The sequence below is a fragment of the Dendrobates tinctorius genome, unplaced genomic scaffold (assembly GCF_039654945.1).
Source record: "Dendrobates tinctorius isolate UK_male_01 unplaced genomic scaffold, ASM3965494v1 ptg000165l, whole genome shotgun sequence".
In the NCBI taxonomy this organism is placed as follows: Eukaryota; Metazoa; Chordata; class Amphibia; order Anura; family Dendrobatidae; genus Dendrobates; species Dendrobates tinctorius.
The window spans coordinates 742712-761916 of NW_027361832.1; the positions used below are offsets into that span (position 1 = coordinate 742712).

The 19205-nt window shown below is 41.5% G+C and overlaps 1 protein-coding gene across 5 annotated transcripts in view; it reads left to right on the top strand.

The window, feature by feature from the left end:
• Window positions 1-17963, top strand: part of ESRP1 (epithelial splicing regulatory protein 1) — a 79786-nt gene extending 61823 nt beyond the window's left edge. For 2 of the 5 annotated variants that reach the window (XM_073550395.1, XM_073550396.1), the window contains exons 12-16: window positions 926-1124; window positions 6484-6655; window positions 8945-9098; window positions 14818-14889; window positions 16167-17963. In XM_073550395.1, coding sequence (XP_073406496.1) covers window positions 926-1124; window positions 6484-6655; window positions 8945-9098; window positions 14818-14889; window positions 16167-16208 — 639 coding nt within the window. In that variant the 3' untranslated portion in view covers window positions 16209-17963. Of the gene's footprint in view, window positions 1-925; window positions 1125-6483; window positions 6656-8944; window positions 9099-14817; window positions 14930-16166 lie in introns of all 5 variants that reach the window. The other 3 variants (XM_073550398.1, XM_073550399.1, XM_073550397.1) reach the window with 3 other exon arrangements.
• The last annotated feature ends 1242 nt before the right edge of the window (window positions 17964-19205 follow it).

A 19205-nucleotide genomic window follows, 5' to 3' on the forward strand; every position in this document is an offset into this window, starting at 1 on the left:
GTTAAACCGCGCAATGGACTTGTGGATTCATTGATCGATGTAAAAGAGCAGCCCAAGATTAAATTATATATTTAAGGGCACACTAGACAATACACATTTTACGCAATGGTCAGATATGCAAATACAGATAGTGGTAGGTCAAAAGATATAAGCAGAATACATGTCAATTACTGCGTCGTTTGACCGTGTGTGCGCGCTGGGCCGCAAGGAGCATGGGCTGACAGTTGTCTCCTTGGTCCCTTCTTGGCACATTACGCAACGCAACCCCCACTTTTGAAGTGACCAGCAACCATACCAGAGAGAGACCACATGACCTTACACTAGCCTTTATCCACTTTGGGTCACTCCCCTACTGCCCTCTGGGTTAAACCTAAATCTTTCATTTGCCTCTGCAGCTAAAAACTCCCAATTATGGGTCATAATTCCTTAATAGGTGGTTTTGACATCTTCGGAACCAACCGGGCCCCTGCGATGCATCAAAATACACAGCTTTGCTATCTGGTTTCTTCTAGCTGTTCTATGTACCTCCATACCCTGGGAGCTATATGGAGGACTATGGGGAGTGCCAATTAAAACTTCTACTATGGGACGCCATGATTTCTATGTATGACCCTGTATAGATCAGCCATATTCTGCATTGCTGTCCCCATTGGGGCTCACAATCTAAATTCCTTATCAGTATATCATTGGAACGTGGGAGGAAATTGGAGATCCCAGATGAAGCCCACGCAAACACTGGGAGAACATGCAAAGTGCTTGCCGGTGTTGTCCTTGGTGGGTCTTAAACCCAGGACCCCGACACTGCAAAGCAACAGCTAAACACTGAGCTACCATGCTTCTTTCCACCTTTGTTTTTTGATTCCCCTTAGCAAAAGTGATCATCTGATAAGTTGATGCCATTTGTAATTTCTTTTCTTTTCTCCAGGGGCGGCCATCGGGAGACTCATTCATTCAGATGAAGTCGGCAGAGAGGGCTTATCTGGCCTCACAGAAGTGTCACAAGAAGACCATGAAGGACAGATATGTGGAGGTGTTTCAGTGTTCTGCAGAGGAGATGAACTTTGTCTTAATGGGGGGAACTTTAAATCGCAATGGCTTGTCCCCACCGCCATGTAAGTTACCATGTAAGTTTGGGCTGAGGGTCTTGCCGCTTCTCTGCGCTTTGAGCTGGTAGGTGCTGGAACTGCTTCCTTCTTTGTGGGGATTTGGCCGGTTATACTTTATGAAGTTGGGGGGATAGCAAATCAACATCTGCAATTCCTTGGTGGTGAGAGATTTTGGGGCATCGGTGGGATGTTTTTGCAGCCTTTTATTCTTTTTGTATTTTTCTTAAAGGGGAACTAAAGCAAAACTGACCCAAAGAATGAAGCCTCCATGAACACTTCAATAGAGATGTACTACAGACTTTTTTTTTTTTTTGCGAGGAGAAGTTTGAACACAAAGCTTTGGGTCTCCACTCATTCTTATTACCAGTCAGTGTGATATCGAGCGCATATCCTACAACCGGAGCTTTGATGCTCGTGTAAGATCTCCACTTGCTGTCATTCAATAAGATCCTTCACGGTTTATTTCTACTGTAAAAAATCTGTGGATTCTGGTACACGGCTGATTAACCCTCTGACTAGACAGTAACAGGCTCTTCCCCCGGTGACGTTAACTGAGGGTTCCTGTTTAATGATTGAAAGCGGAGATTTTGAAAACCTTAAATAATTTGATGAAAAATTACGCTATTATATCTTACAGAGAACTTTTGTTTGCCAAAACCATTATACCCTCCCCTTAACTCCTTGGCAATGTGCGGCATAGCTGTGTGGCGGAAATGCACCACTCCACGTAGTGCAGTTCCCGGCTGCAGTATACAGCCAACACCCTCGAAAGTAACTTCTTGGAACCTCTCATATCATGCAATCAAATTTGACAGTTGGATTTGGGAGGTTAGGAAGAGCGGTGTCACTTCTGACACCCAATGTTTCCCCTATGGTGTGATTGTAAGTTACTGATGGGTTCTCATAATGTTTGGGGACCTGCTGAAGGGCTCTCTGCCATGTTCCACTCCTTTTGAAGCCTATGGCTGGGCACCATAGGAGACCACTAACTATACATGGCAACACATGACCCACAATTACCCAGAAATAAAGACCTAAAACGGATATATTGCATGAAATGGCCGTGATGATTTATTTAGGGTTACTTGAAATCTTATGTAATAAATACTTGAATTCACCAAATAAATAATTCAAACCTCCGTTAACCAATAACTTAAATACCAGTAAGCAAGCCACCATTAGAGCGATTTACCCACAAATAAAAACATCACGACGAAAACTAAAAAGGGGGAGGGAGGGCGGGATCTTCCTTCAGCGGCGTCCAGACAATGGGAACAATGCAGCAACAGCTGGGTTTAAATTTACAATATACCGGACCAATTAAAAACCTTTAAAAAGGGCGCCAATAAACTGGTTATGGCCAGATAAAACCCATTCATAACTGACCAGTGGCCTCCACCTGACCTGGACTATCATATATATTATAGCACTAGGGCCCGTTTTGCCATGAGACCCCCCCCCCTTTATTTCTCTTTTCCTTGCGGGGGGGGGGGGCAAGCAATAGACTTCAGTACTGAATTGTATAGGCGATCAAGTATAACTTTCACTCGATCCCCCCCCCACCCTTTTTTCCATAATCTAAATAAAGAAATATAAAGAATTACTCCCAAGAAACTTCCTCAGCCTCAGTTTGGTATGTATGTGCAATCATATAGAATATATTACGGAACGGGGAAAAAAAATCAAATTGTCAGAATTGAGTTTTTTACACATCTTATCAGAAAAAATGGAATTAAAAGGTCAGTATTATATGTACCCCAAGTGGCAAGGATAAAAACTGCAGACTACAGCTTGCTCGACAAAAAAGCTCTATCAACCTAAACACACTAACATTATTGGTCTATAGCCAATTTTTTATTTTTTTTTGTAGTAAAAGATGGAAATATTTTACCACCATAATCTTAGAGACTCTTACAACAAAATTGCCATTTTCACACACACAAAAAAATATGGCGGAACTACTGGATTTCCGGATTTTCTTAATTCCTCCCCTCCAGTACCACTCCCCTTGGAAATTTCCTCCCCAATTTTTTTAGTCCATCAGTTTAAAAATAAAGCAAAAATATATATGTACTGTATAATTTTATTTTTTTAAACACCATGATACACTGAAAAACCCACAGTAAAACACGTGCTGTCATTTCCCTGGAAGTCCATTAAGGTTGGAGTAGCGATTGATCATTGATGTGTATCTCCTGACCCTCGTTTTTGTCTAGGGACCGGACGATAGACTGTGGATTATTAATGGGCAGTAGGTCACTGACTATAAACTTAATTTTCTTGCTTGTTATAGTACCCTGTTTAAATATAAACAGGAGATTCCCTTTTAAGAGCAACTCTTTTTATTTTTATTTCTATTTTAAATTTTTTTTTGGTTTGGATTTAGTTCCCCTTTAAGTGCCTTTACTTGTCTAGAAGCTTTCTCCCGGAGCAGAGGCAAAACTGCATCTTTTGATTTTTCTTGTTTAAATTACTTCATTTTTCTACTATCTTCAATGCTGATCTTGGGAGCGACTAGTGCTGCGTCACCGGAATAAGTATATATCTTATTTTTTTTATTTTTTTTGCAATTCAATAAGGACCTGCTGCTAATCCTTACATGTCTATTTTAGTAAATGCCTGTTTGTTTTTTTTAAGCTAGTTTCTTTTCCCAAGGAAATATTTCTGGTGTTACTTGTGTGGTGTTCCGTTCCCGTTATTCCTCTTAAAAAAAATTTTTTTTATGACTGAATATACAACTGGGTGTTACCAGTTGAGGGTGTGTCCCTGTGTACCCTGACTGTCCACTCAGGGCTGACATTTGCTATGTAGAGACACACCCCCCTTGCAACAGGAATGGAAACTCCACCCATTTGTTCATGAGTGTTCAGAAGGAGTACCGGAGGAACTGCACAATTCAGAGCTATAGGAAAAGTAAGCTCCAGAATTAGAAGTATTTATTAAAATAAACATGTGTGGAGCGCTGACACTCGATAACTTTTCATTCACAACGCGATTGAAAATATTTACATAAATCTTTAGAAAAACATATGTTTTTAAGATTCTCATTTGATTGCTACTGATTTGCCAATGAAAAATAAGGAGTCACTAATGACTTAATATTTAAAACCATAATATTTAAAACCATATTGTACTAAAGTATATCGAGGAGGAATTGCATTCTATGCAATTTCCTGATGGACATGGAGAGGATATATGGGGCTCCAGCCAGAATGGGCCCCTTGAGGCACCGAGACTTGTACTCACCCGTAGTTATGCTTCGGGGTCCGTAGTCCACAATTATTTTGTAGAGCTGTAATTTTAAACGGAGCTGTGGAAGTTATCTGGAAGACTGACAGTCTCAGCAATCTGAGCTCTCCTGTTGTATATTATTTTTTCAAGTTGACTCCTGTTTTAGGTTCTGGTGTGTGCCCTGTGGGTCTCATACCTTCATAGCATTAGCATTCGATTTCAGGGGTGAAGGGAGGAGGGAAGATAGTGTCTCCCACTTCCACAGTGATTCCTCATACATAGCAGGTTTTTATTTTACTTTTTTTTTTTGTTTACTAGTATTCCCCATGAAAAAACAATTCTCAAGGAGCTTGAAAGTGATTTACTAAATGCTTGTGACAAATGTCCAGCTGATATGGTTGGAAAAAGAATTTTTTAATTAATAGATCTTGGAATAAATTTCTCAAATTTACTTTTGTTTTATTCTCCTTTTTTTTTTTTTTTTTTAACACCCCCACTTGTGCAATTTAATATTATTCAACGATCTAATGATTACAATGTTGATTAGAAGCTAACTTTGCTCATAAAATAAAATCTTTAAACTATGCAGCATTTTTTTTTTTTGCAAAATTTTTTTTTTTCCCCCCTCCATTCTTCTAAGAGCTAATTTGGCTACAAAATCGGTCTGTTTTTCATGGAAGGAGCTTGTACCTGTATAGTCTATGGGGCTGTTCACATTTCCTTATTTTTATTTTTTGGAGTTGCTGGCAGTGGTCGACACAATCACAAAAACAGGATAATTTCATCATATTTTGCAATGTTCTTAACTTTGTGCTATAAATTGCAAAACCCGATCTGCTACGGAGCTTGTAGTATGGCTGGGCTTTGAGTGCATCAAGATCGGCAACTTAATGGCTAAATAGCAGCAACTGGAGCTGGCTTCAGTCGCTGCTGTTATCCAGTCGCCACCCAACCTGTTCAGCGCATCGGGGTTAAACATGCAAGATCAACAGCAGAAAAAGATCACCCGATCCATCCAGCCTGCCCTTACATTATTTCATTTTTGTTTGTCATTTCTGTTTTTTGTTTTAGGAAATTTGTGACTATAGTAAAAATTTTTACATATCCCATGTCGATGAAGTAGTGCGACAATAGGGATGGTAACGCCCAGTTGGCCTTTTATACCTTTCCAGGAGTAATAACAGAGTAGTGGCGCAAGGCTTTAAGAAAAGATGAGCCAAAGCTATTTTCATGGGGAATACAAGTATTTGTATTTACAAACAGACATTTCTAGAGCGCGGACAATCCTCCAGAGTTACATTTACAGATAATGTTTCTCTCATCGGTTTGCAGTCCACAACGAAAAAAAAATCTTCCTTTTTCAGTTTGACAAAAACAATACTTGAGAAAAAAACTAGCTGCGAAAACTGAAGACCTTTAATTTTTGGAGAAAATTATTCATTTTTATGGATGTAAAAATGAAAGCATAAAGGTGAATGTAGCATTTAAAAATTGGGCCCCAAAGGTGGTGGACAACCCCTGTTTATTTTGTTTTTTTTCTTTTAATTCAAATGCATGCAAATGGGCCACAAATCATTTTTGCAATTGGGTTTTATTAAAAATTCTGCAAAATCTTCTTTATCGCCTCTTTTGTTACATTAACCAATTCTGCAGCCAACGATCGGCAGCTGAGAATTCATCAGCCATTTCACAGTGTAGATGGCTGAAAAATAAAAATTAAAGGGGATTAGTCAGCAGTTGTTTGTTATGTAATCTAGGTGCAGCATGATGTAGGGGTAGAGATTCTGAGTCCAGCGATGTGTCACTAGGCTGTTTTTTGCTATTTCAATAAAGTCAGTGTTTTATCAGCAGGAGATCATCACTAGATGACTAGTTGTCTCGTGCCTCCTGGTCCAACCACGCATCTGCAGTTGGTGAAAAAAGGGTTGTGTCAAAATGACAGCATGCAGACAAGCAGGTGATATATCACTGGAATCGGGGGTCTCAGCCCCTACATTATGCTGCTATCAGATTACATAACAAAAACCTGTTGACAGATTCCCCTTAATCTGCTTGGGCTATTACATTTCATGGGCCTCCTCTACAGAAACAAAGATGCCCTGTGCCAGAATTCTTCTCTCATAGATGCATTTCACTCTTCCTCTAGGTTTGTCTCCTCCATCATACACCTTTCCAGCACCCACCGCCGTCATTCCTACTGATGCAGCGGCCCTGTACCAGCCTTCCTTACTCCTCAATCCACGTGCCCTGCAGCCATCGGCAGCGTATTACCCAGCTGGCGCTCAGCTCTTCATGAACTACACTGCTTACTACCCAAGGTACGAATGGCCAGGAACAGTGTGAACTGGCACCGACGACAGGTTAGCTATGCATGCACTATGGGTATCACCGATCGATTACGGCTCTGGGACTTGTAGTGCTTAAACTTACAACTGTGCACCTACAGTAGCCCACCCCCCCCCCCCCCCCCCCCCGGGTTTGTGTGCAGTGGGACGTACCCTGGAGATTTAAATTCAAGGGCATAAGGCGGCAGTGGTGGTTAATGGGTGAGCGAGCGGCAATAAATCTCCAGCAGTAAAGGCTTCTGTAACGAGTAAGATCTTTCAACCTGCCAAATTGTTGCCCTGGAGTTAAGATAGTTGTGTGCAAGGTCAGGCTTTGTTTCTTAGGTCTGCAGCTTCTGTACAGAGCAAAGAATGTTGCCTATGTAGGAGACTTTCCAAAGCTCCTGGGGCGTGGTAGACCTTAGGACACAGTAGACCTTCTCGTTTGGTGGTGCGTTCTTTGGAGGTATTACAGTTTCAGCAAAAAAATGGATAACTCTCCATTTACGCAACAATCTTTTTTTTATTTTTTTATTTTTTTTTTAAATACACTTTTTTTCTTTCTGAGGCTTCCTTACAAGATACAGCTCTGTCTGGCCACAAAGGTGAACGATGAAGATTCACAGTCAGTGACGGCGAGCATCGATCTTGAGAAAGACTTTAAATTCTATAATTTTCCAGTATTTTAACATTCCATGCACAACATATCCCTTTTAAATGTATTTCTTGATAAATACACAGATGCTGCTGAACTAAAATTTAGTAGAGGGCTTCTTCCATCTCTACTCCTATCACTGGAGGTGGAATTACGGGATCAGCAGAGTTATTCCCATCTCAACCATGAAATGCTGAGCCGTCCGATTGTTGGGCTGATGGCGATCTCTGCCAATACCCCATACACGAGAAATTGTGTATCTTAAGATCTACGGCATTGAATTCCAACCACCCATCCTCATGTTCCCCGAAAGATTTTTGGGAGTATGCCTCTTCCCACCATCCACCCCACCATACACATTAGGTGGTTGAACGATCCTGACTACTGCTAGGGTTTTTTTTTTTGTTTATCTGCATAGGTGTCATTACCCTTTCCTTACTAATTGGCCGAACTCAATTTTTTGTTTCCTTATGCACCTGTCTTTATGAATGTGGGTCATTTGACTAGAGGCAAAATAACATTCTCACACTTTCCTCTTGCCATTCGCTCTGTAAGGTGTGGACGGGTATATGAATGTTTGTGGTGGTTTTGCTACCTGACTTTGAAGTAAGATTGTCCCTAAGGGTTTTTTACTCATTTTTGTTTTTTTTTTTTTCTAGTAAAGCCCACCCTTTGTTTTTAGCCTATGTAGGCTTTTACATTACTTTGCATCTTGCCCCAAAATTTAATTTTTAGGCAAGAGAAAAGCGCTGTGCCTTCAATTGTAGAAGTAGGCACCAAATGTAATGTGGAGCCATGGGGGCATCAAAAGTCTTTACAAAGGGGTTTCCAAGTATGTTGGTGCCCCTTGGGGTAAACAGATGACAACCTGAAAATTGCAGAATAAAAGTATATCTAGATGCCTCCACCAGCTGGCTGAATACACCCCTATGCAGTAAGATGCTCCTAAATATAACAGTAAATCTGTATACTGTGCTCCCCCTGGTGGTGCATCAGCATTTTCCTACAGTGCAAGTTATAAAGAGCCATGTGAAGAGCATAAAGACCCTCTGAGATCTCCAGAATGACCAAAGACTTTAAGGCCGTGTGCCCATGTTGCGTTTTTGTAAGCGTTTCCGCAGTGTTTGAGCCGGATCAGACGCTGCAGAAACGCTTAAAAGAAGCTTCCCATTAAATTTAATGCATTTTTGGCTTTTTGTGCCAATGCATGCGTTTTTAAATGCTTAGAAAACGCTTGGCGGCTAAAAACGCAGCATTCTCATTAATTTCCGCATAGCTCCGCGTTTTTAGCCATTTCCAATATTTCCAGAAACCGCGCGGGAAAAACGCATCAAACGCGGGGTTTTTGTGCAAAAATCGCGCGGAAATAAAACGCGCGGATTCTGGGAAGGAGTCAGGTTTTCTGAGCGTTTAAAAAACGCTAACGTGGGCACATAGCCTAAAGGCCAGCATTCTAGAAATGAGGATTGGGATTTCCCTTGAAGCTGACCGATTAATGAGTCTCTTGTGTAAACATTAGGATTCACTGGTCATGGAGGGACAGCAGATATTTTATATGAATGAAATGTCCAATAAGGTTTTTTTTTTTTTTTTTCTCCCTCATTCATGTTGTGTTCTCCATTCTTCAGCCCTCCAGGTTCTCCAAGCAACCTTGGATTCTTCCCAGCCACAGCCGGTGCCAGCAGTATCCCCCCTCACAACGGCGGTGCAGTGGTCCGCATGCAAGGACTGGCCTACAACTCTGGCGTTAAAGAGATTTTGAATTTCTTCCAAGGTTATCAGGTAGGCGGCCTTATGTGTAACTTCCACTATAGCATGTATTGGTTCTCATGTATTGGTGGTTACTGTTGTGCATTGGTACAACCAAGGTTAGGAGCTTCCATGCACTCCAGTGGCGGTGCCTCTGGCTCTTCTCTGTGCATAGAGCCACTGATAATTCCATAAGTGTGGCTTTCTGACCTCCATAAACACACTTCTTCTTAAAGGAGTCTTCTGGTTTAATCACTCTTAATGTCCTGCAACACTTTAATATATTTTATTTATCAGGTTCTTATTTTCAAGATGTTTGCGGTCTATGAATGAGAACCATCGTGTTTACATGCGGAGGTTGCAGACCCCGTGTACAGGGCATCCTGCGTTGAGTCGAGGACTGGATCCGGTTATGTTCAGTCTAGGCAGTGCTCTGTGAGCTGAATAGATCACCACCTGCTCACCTTTCTCTAGGGGGGGGGGGGGGTTTGCTACAATCTGTTTACATTCACAGACATTTCTTGGTAATGCTCTGTGAGCTAAATGAGTGTTTTCATTCATGGACGGGCAAGCAAAGCTGAAAATGCGGAGGAACCGAAAATTGTAGAGATTTTTGTTTATACTGTAATTTGTTATATTTCTTTATTATAGCGCCACTTATTCCATGGCGCTTTACATGTGAGGAGGGGTATACATAATAATAAGTACAGTAATCTTAAACAATATAAGTCACGACTGGTACAGGATGAGAGGACCCTGCCCGCGAGGGCTCACAATCTACAGCGGGATGGGTGAGGATACAGTAGGTGAGGGTAGAGCTGGTCGTGCGGCGGTTTGGTGGATCGGTGGTTACTGCAGGTTGTAGGCTTGTCGGAAGAGGTATTTCTTCAGGTTCTCTTTGAAGGTTTCCATGGTAGGCGAGAGTCTGATATGTTGTGGTGGGGGGGATGCGCTGGAGAAATCTTGTATGCGATTGTGGGAAGAGGAGATAAGAGGGGAGTAGAGAAGGAGATCTTGTGAGGATCGGAGGTTGCGTGCAGGAAAGTACCAGGAGAAGACAGATTGTGGATGGCTTTGTACGTCACGGTTATGGTTTTGAACTGGAGTCTCTGGAGAGCCAGTGAAGGGACTGGCAGAGGGGAGAGGTTGGGGAATAGCGGGGGACAGGTGGATTAGTTGGGCAGCAGACTTGAGGATAGATTGCATGTGTGCGAGAGTGGTAGGAGGTTGCAGTAGTATTTATGTAAAGAGGGTTATGCCTGAAATACTATCTATAGAAAAGGGGATAATTTGATCTCGGGGGGGGGGGGGGGGTGTTAAATTGCAAGGAACCACCTACCTCATTATCTCTGCTGTCTAATCTGACTCTACAGGGTCTCATCTACAGTTGAACCCAGAAGCTTACATACACTATATAAAAAGACACACATGCATGTTTTTCCTCAATATCTGACATGAAATCAGAATAAACCTTTCCCGTTTTAGGTCAGTTAGGATTACCATAATTTGTCAAGTGCCAGAATGATGAGAGAGAATGTTTTAAGGCATTTTTAATACTAATGAAATGTACAGTGCTTTGCGAAAGTATTCTGCTCCCTGGAACTTTTCAACCTTTTCTCACATATCATGCTTCAAACAATAAAGATACCAAATGTAAATTATTGGTGAAGAATCATCAACAAGTGGGACACCATTGTGAAGTTGAACGAAAGTTATTGGTTATTTTAAATTTTTGTGGAAATTCAAAAACTGAAAAGTAGGGCGTGCAATATTATTCAGACCCTTTACTTTCAGTGCCGCAAACTCACTCCAGAAGTTCATTGTGGATCTCTGAATGATCCAATGTTGTCCTAAATGACTAATGATGATAAATATAATCCACCTGTGTGTAATCAAGTCTCCGTATAAATGCACCTGCTCTGTGATAGTCTCAGGGTTCTGTATGATGCACCATCAGCATCATGAAGACCAAGGAACACAACAGGCAGGTCCGTGATACTGTTGTGTAGAAGCTTAAAGCCGGATTTGGATACAAAATCATTTCCAAAACTTTAAACATCCCAAGGAGCACTGTGCAAGCAATCATATTGAAATGGAAGGAGTATCATACCACTGCAAATCTACCAAGACCCGGCCGTTCACCTAAACTTTCATCTCAAACAAGGAGAAGACTGATCAGAGATGCAGCCAAGAGGCCCATGATCACTCTGGATGAACTGCAGAAATCTACAGCTGAGGTGGGACAGTCTGTCCATAGGACAACCATCAGTCGTACATTGCACAAATATGGCCTTTATGGAAGATTGGCAAGAAGAAAGCCATTTCTCAAAGATATCCATAAAAAGTGTCGTTTATAGTTTGCAACAAGCCACCTGGGAGACACCAAACATGTAGAAGAAGGTGCTCTGGTCAGATGAAGCCAAAATTGAACTTTTTGGCAACAATGCCAAGCGATATGTTTGGTGTAAAGACAACACAGCTCATCACCCTGAACACACCATCCCCACTGTCAAACATGGTGGTAGCAGCATCATGGTTTGGGGCTGCTTTTTTTCAGCAGGGACAGGGAAGATGGTTAAAATTGATGGGAAGATGGATGGAGCCAAATACAGGACCATTCTTGAAGAAAACCTGTTGGAGTCTGCAAAAGACCTGAGACTGGGACGAAGATTTGTCTTCCAACAAGACAATGATCCCAAACATAAAGCAAAATCTACAGTGGAATGGTTCACAAATAAATTTATCCAGTTGTTAGAATGGCCAAGTCAAAGTCCAGACCTGAATCCAATCGAGAATCTGTGGAAAGAGCTGAAAACTGTTGTTCACAAATGATCTCCATCCAACCTCACTGAGCTCGAGCTGTTTACTAAGGAAGAATGGGCAAGAATTTCAGTCTCTCGATGTACAAAACTGATAGATACCCCAAGCGACTTGCAGCTGTAATCGCAGCAAAAGGTGGCACAACAAAGTTTTAAGTTTAAAGGGTTGAATAATATTGCACACCCCTCTTCAGTTTTTGCACTTCCCCAAAATTAAAAATAACCAATAAATTTCGTTCAACTTCACAATTGTGCTTCACTTGATGATTATTCTTCACCAGAAATTAATATTTTGTATCTTTTATGTTTGAAGCATGGTATGTGGGGGAAAAGGTTGAAAAGTTCCAGGGGGCCGAATACTTTCGCAAGACACTATGTAAACTTTCAGACATTGGGTGTAATAGTACGCTGATGTTTGACTCCCACTACCCCCCCCCCCCCCCCCTCCCCTAAAAAAAAAAATATTGCTCTGGGAAGAAGGGCAGCAAAAAACAAAAATGCGAAAAAAAAAAAAACCTCTGAATGACTTATGTGAAACATTTGGGATATCCTTCCACAAGCTTCTCACAATAGTTGGTTGGAATTTGGGCCCATTCCTCCTGACAACTGGTGTGACTGGTTTGTAGGTCGCCTTGCTCGTACCGGCCTTTTCAGCTTTGCCCGAAAATTTTCCATAGGATTGAGATCAGGACTTTGTGATGGCTGCTCCAAAACATTGACTTTATCGTTAAGCCACTTTACCATTTTGGCAGTATGCTTTGAGTTATGGCCATTTGGAAGACCCATGTCCGCCCAAGCTTTAACTTTGTGGCTAATGTCTTGAGATGTTGCTTCAATATTGCCACATAATCTTCTCTCATGATGCCAACTATTTTGTGAAGTGCGCCAGTCCCTCCTGCAGTAATACAACCCCACAACATGATGTTTGAGTCGCCCTCCCAGGGCTGTGGGGTACTCGATACCGGGCCGGTCTCTGAGGGGGTTGTCACAGCAGCGGTGACCTGGTCCGTGGCCCTGGGCGCCCATGTAAAAGGTGAGTTGGGAATAAAGTTTATAAGTGATTTGTGACGCCACCTGTGGTGTTCGGCAAGGGAGGTGTTTAGCCGACGCTGCAGACAGATCCTCTGGGACAGATGGTGTAGTGCAGCAATGATGTAGCCCTCCACAGGTAGGGCTGTTGTCCCAGGGCAGTGTAGATAAAGGGTTAGGAAGAAGGTGCAGTGTTTGGCACAAAGATGTAGTAGTGCTGAGGATGTTGCAGGAAGGAGGCAAGGACACAACAAGGTGCGGTTTCTTTACCTTTACTTGGCAAATGCAGTCCAGGGTCCTGATTACAGATGGCACAGGAGCAGGCCATCCTGGAAGCAACTCGGGAATCTCTCTCAGATGGGTTGTGTAGTCTCCTTCCTAGCACTGGCTTGAGGTACATGCAGTACAGTGTTGCACTGAAGTTCCTCCTCCTTATTGTCTCTTAGAACTACCTCGTATGGCAGACAGCTGTAGCCCTCTATCTCTCTTGGCTCACCCGTCGCTGTTGTGCCTCCGAGTCTTAGTTGGGAATAGAGCATTTACAGCTTCCTATTCTTCTGGTTTCTGTTGCAGGACCCTCAGTATCCATACAACTGTGCAGACCAGGCTCCAGATCATGTGCTCTCACTGGGAGGGAGCTCTCTATCCTCAGCTCAACCTCCAGCTTCTTTCCACACGTCTACACTCGTTGCCCTCCTCACACTAACTATTTCCCCTCCTGGCCCTCAGAGTGTGCTCCTCCCCCAATCCTCCCTCTGCTGGCCTGGAATGGGAACTGTGTTGCATGTAAATGATTAACTGTCAGAGAGACCCTTCCTTGCTTCCAAGCATGACATCGCCCTCCCTGGAGGAAGGCAATGCCATTGTGGCAACCATACTCCTGGGGGCGCCACATTTCCACCCCCCATGTTTCACCGTTGGGATGGTGTTCTTAGGCTTCCAAGCTTCTCCCTTTTTCCTCCAAACGTAACGATGGTCATTATGCCCAAAAAGCTCAATTTTAGTTTCATCAGACAACAGGACATGTCTACAAAAATTAAGTTTTGTTCCTGTGTGTATTTGCAATCATGTAAATATATTTTTTTTTGTTTGTTTCTTTTGGAGTAATGGCTTCTTCCTGGCAGAGTGGCCTTTCAGCCATGGTTGCTACAGTACTCGTTTCACTGTGGATGCTAACACAATCTTACCAGCTCTTGCCATCAGCTTCACAAGGTGTTTTGCTTTTGTCTTTGGGTTGATATGCACATGTCGGACCAAAGCGCATTCATCTCTTGGACACAGAATTCCTCTCCTTCCTGAGCGGTATGATGGCTGGAGATTCCCTTGTTTGTACTTGCGTATAATTGTTTGTACAGATGAACGAGGCACCTTCAGGTATCTAGAAATTGTATCCAAGGATGAGCCAGACTTGTGCAAGTCCACAATTCTCTTCATGATATCTTGTCTGATTTCTTTAGACTTTCCTGTGATGCTACACAAAGAAGGTGTTTCAGGTGTGCATTAAAATGCATCCCCAGGTGTGTCTCTAACATGGATGTTGCCAAAAACCCTATCAGAAGCTTCCAAACACATCATCATATGGCCAGTCCAGAATTATTTAAAGGCATAGTAATCTTAGTGTATGGAAACTTTTGACTTTGCAGTAAGAATTATGGTAATTCTAAATGACCTAAAATGGGAAAGACTTATTCTGATTTCATGTCAGATATTGAGGGAAAACATGCAGATGTGTCTTTTTTGATATTGTGTATAAACTTCTGGTTTCAACTGTTTTTCCTACCTACAAAGTCTGCGTGCTTCTGCTATGTGACTGACTAGTTAACAATCCTATAGAGCACATAAGACATATAATAAGTGATGCTAATAAATCTGTATATTCACTTGTACTTATTCCTTCACCCTAGTACTCCCCGGAGGAAGGTCTGCTCCCAGTCACTGACCAAGCCAGGACATTGATCACCCACCCAAAAGAATGGGTCTGTATATAGAGGTCTTTTCAGCGCTTATAAAGAAGTGGTATGTTAAATCGTGCTTCACCCTTACCTGTGATATTCATGTCCTGTCAAGAAGATTCATCACTTAACTAGTAAATTTACATAAATGCGCTGTACGGTAGATTGTACCGGCAGCCGCTGAGTTATCACAGGAGTCGCTAAGAAGTTATATCCCCAATTGGAATATTTTATAATCGTAGAAATACAGTTTATATGTATGACTATATAATAAACCAGGAAGGCCACACACAGGAGAACGATCTACAGTGAAGAAAAATATTTTCATTAAACACCAGAGTTTTGGTCTTGGCTAAAAGTAGGTAAAATCCACAGGGCAAGAGGCATTAAACATTGCTTTGGTGGGAAACAAAAAGAAAAAACAAAACCCTTGACCTGCAAGAAATATAGGCAGCAGATCATGGAGCAGAAGGCGCAAAGCAAATTTACATAGATTGCAGAAATGAATAATTATGAACGAAAAACTTGTACTTTTGTCACCAGTTTCTACGCTTAGGAATCCAGGGAGCCATCCTTGAATCACTCTGCGTAAAGTAGGTCCTCCCACTGGACTCCTAGGTATAAAAAGCGCAGGAATAATGACATAAAAATTACACTAATTTTCCCACAAGTCTATATCAATCAGCTCAGCACCTTTGGCTCTATATTATAGCAACATGGAGTAAGGGTATGTGCGCACGCTGCGGATCCGCAGCGGGTTTCCGCAAGCAATGTACAGTACCTTGTTAGCCAATGGGATTTCAAAACCGCAGTGCACATGATGCGGATTTGCTGCGGCTTTAAATCCGCAGCATGTCAATTCATTCTGTGGATTCCGCAGCGGTTTGGCACCTGTTCCATCGTCAGGAGTCGAACCGCAGGGGAAAACCGCAGGTCACTTTTCCTGCAGTTTTACCTGGAAATCCGTGCTGAAAAATCTGCAGGTGAATCCGCACTGTGTGCACTCACCCTAAGTTTTTGTGGGTATCTAGGTTTGCTAGGGGGAAAATTAGTGGGCAACTTGTTTTCAGGGTTTTTTTTTTTTGTGTTTTTTTTTTTTTTTTTTTTTAAGTTCAATTTGACAAGTTTCTCTATTTTCTACAAACTTCTCCTAGTCCACTTAATTTACATGTGCTTTCATTTTTTTTTATTTTACAATAATTAGTGAAGTCACAGCACGTGTGGGGGGCAAGGTTGGTGTTCTCAATGAACGTCCCTTTGTCCTGACATGTTTTATCATCTTCATTTTTCTTTTTCTACAGGTTTTCCTCAACCAGATTAATCCTACATTGTCACTTTGCTAAGCAAAGCAGGAAGCACCTGGCCATTTTTTTTTTTTTTTACTTTTGTTTTTTTCAATTTCTTAACCTGGCCAGAAAAATCTTGGGCAGAATGACTTTATGGAAAAATCAGCCGATCCCTGCGAGATTTGATGTCGCTATATACATAACGTAGTCCGGGTGGATGGACAGATCTTTCAATGTGTAAAGATGGTTTAACCCCGAGATGAGATCAGACGTTTAATGATGACCTCATCGCTCCATTTTAAGGCGGGATAACTTCTCTTTTGACCTCTTTGACATGTTGAAGTGGCACTAGCCACCAAGTATGAGGAATTTCTACATCTAAAAATGGAGAAAGCCCTTTATTTTTGAACTTCTTCTTGTTTAGTCATTTCCACTGCTGCACCAATAGTGTTAAGACAGCGGATAATGATATTTTTTATGTATATTTTATTTGTTCAATTTAGGAAACCAGAGGTTCACTTTCTGTAGAATAAGACCACTTGCCCTGCTCAGAGAAGACTGGCTGTTCCATATCTGCATACATTGTGCGTTGTATATGATACAACATTTTTTTTGTTTTGTTTTGTCCCCTAGATCAGAATTTAAAATGTCCAACAAAAAAAGCTTTGAAATATTCTATGTAACCTTTTTAGTTTATGATAAAAAAAATTAAAGGTGGAAAAAAGTTAAAGAAAATAAGAAAAAAAATTTAAAAAAATTATGAATTTGTGTGCTGGCAACATGAAGCAGATTTCTACCTGTGAATGCAAATGCCCTCGCATGATGCACTCCCGTCATTTATTTTTGCTTTTGTCAAACACTATTTGTTACATTTATATATTAAATATTTTGTATATATTTTGTGAACCTCTTGTGAACATTACATTATAGTAAAGTTGCTTAAGTATGAATTGGCGCTTTAATTATTCACTTACATTTTTTTTATTAATATAATTCTCTAAATAAAAAAATTAAAAAAAACTTTTTTTTTTTTCCTGGGTTCCGTCAAAAGAAACCCCCTTGTGCACCTATTAACGACCATGAGATATTTGGATCATTCTGTGCTTGAGGGTCCTATCCATGGAGCAAACATTGTGCTTCCTCTGAATATATATTTTTTTTTTCTCCATGGTCTGTGCTCCATGTACATTCATGGTGAGAAGCCACTTATAGTCCAGCAACATAAGAAAGGCGGATGTGTACATACAATACTGTGCGGATGTTCTTCATATAAAGATTCCCCTACGCAGGACACTACCTGAGCTCTTTGGCGTTGCATGGAGCAATGATTTAGTGGATGCTGAGATTTAGATTTTTCATATCTATATAAACCAAGACTTGGGGAATTTATGGATACACCATGAAGCGGATTCCATGTCGCTGGCATCCAGGCATGGAGAAAAAGGAACCCAATGGTGTCAACTCCTGATCCGAACTGATCGTCTTGTAGACTTGGAAGCAACTTGCATGTTCTTGTCACATTTATACCACTTTTGTTAAACCATCAGTGAGAACATTGATCAGATGGTTTCATGGCAAAAAAAAAAAGCTGAACAATTCTAAGTGACTATATACATTTGTGTGTGTCGATGCATGTTTAGATAAGCTTATAGTTTGTGCTATAAAAAAGTTTTGTTTCTGTTTATGCTCTGTACCGATTACATGACTGTTTTATTAATGCTGTATTGCACAAACTGCAAACAAATAGGAAAAAAATAATTGTCTGTGAATAAACCTGTTTACATGTGCACATAATAAAATGCTTTTTTTTTTTCTGCTTGTCCAAATCCTCCTGGGTCCTCGGTGCTCCTTGTGATCACGGTGGATGAGTCTCTGCAGATCTAGTGACCATTGCCTATCTGTAGGCAAAGTACAAATATTTCCAGCAGTAGGATGGCTTAATGATCAAAACACACAATTTCTTATAAAATTCTGTTAGTCTGCAGCTTCCACTGAAGGGGTTGTTTTAGTTTATGATTTTATATATCAAATTTTAATGTCTGAGGAAACACGACAAAAAAACACCTCGTAGTGATGGGCGAGTAGCATCGTTGCTCGGGTGTCCCCTAGCATGCTCGGGTGTCCTCCGAGTATTTTGGTGTGCTTTGAGATTTAGTTTTCCTCGTCTCTGCTGCATGATTTGTGGCTGCTAGACAGGCTGAATACATGTGGGAATTCCCTAACAAAGAGGCATTCCACACGTATTCAGCCTGTCTAGCAGTCACAAATCATGCAGCTGAGACGACGAAAGCTAAATCTCCGAGCATGCCAAAATACTCGGAGGACACCCAAGCAACGAGTATACTTGATTATCTACAGCACGTAATGTTTAAAAAAAAAAAAAAAAAAGTCACAAGAAAAAGCAAATTATTTTTTGTTTCTTGCATTCTGGATTTCCTGATTCTGGTGCAGCATTGGGTTGTATAAGCTTAGAATACGTATTCTATTGACTTACCTTCCGTCATGAGTTTGGTCCAAAATTTTGGCACATTTTAGCACACAGGACGTTTCATAATTTACCTACGTGCCATTCTAGTGAAGCCACACTACTTTAAAGAAAAAAAAAAAGTGAGGTGTTGCGTGTCTAAGTTCAGGTTCAGACAGGCATATTTCACAGACTGTATACAAACCACAACGCCCACATATGTATACATGGTGCCCCCACATACTATAGAGCCCTTGCCAACTGTTAGGTTACCAAAGGTTCTGCTGTGCTGATAGCACTGCTGTATTATCAGTGCAGTTTCTGCTTGTCATCGCTGTGGGCCCTCATGTGAATGGGGGGGGGGTCTGGGCAGTTGCCCAGTTCCTTCCTCCTCCTCCAACACTGGTCCTGACTGTATCACTGCCTCACGTGGAGTCCCGGATTGCTATTTCCTTTCATAACCTGGCACAACATAGGGCAGAGCCAGTGATGTACAATGCCACTGTGCCTTTATATGTGACCTCTGACTCTGCCTACCAAAGAGTGCAAAATCTGTATGTTGGCCCTGCAGCTGATGTGATATATCTGGA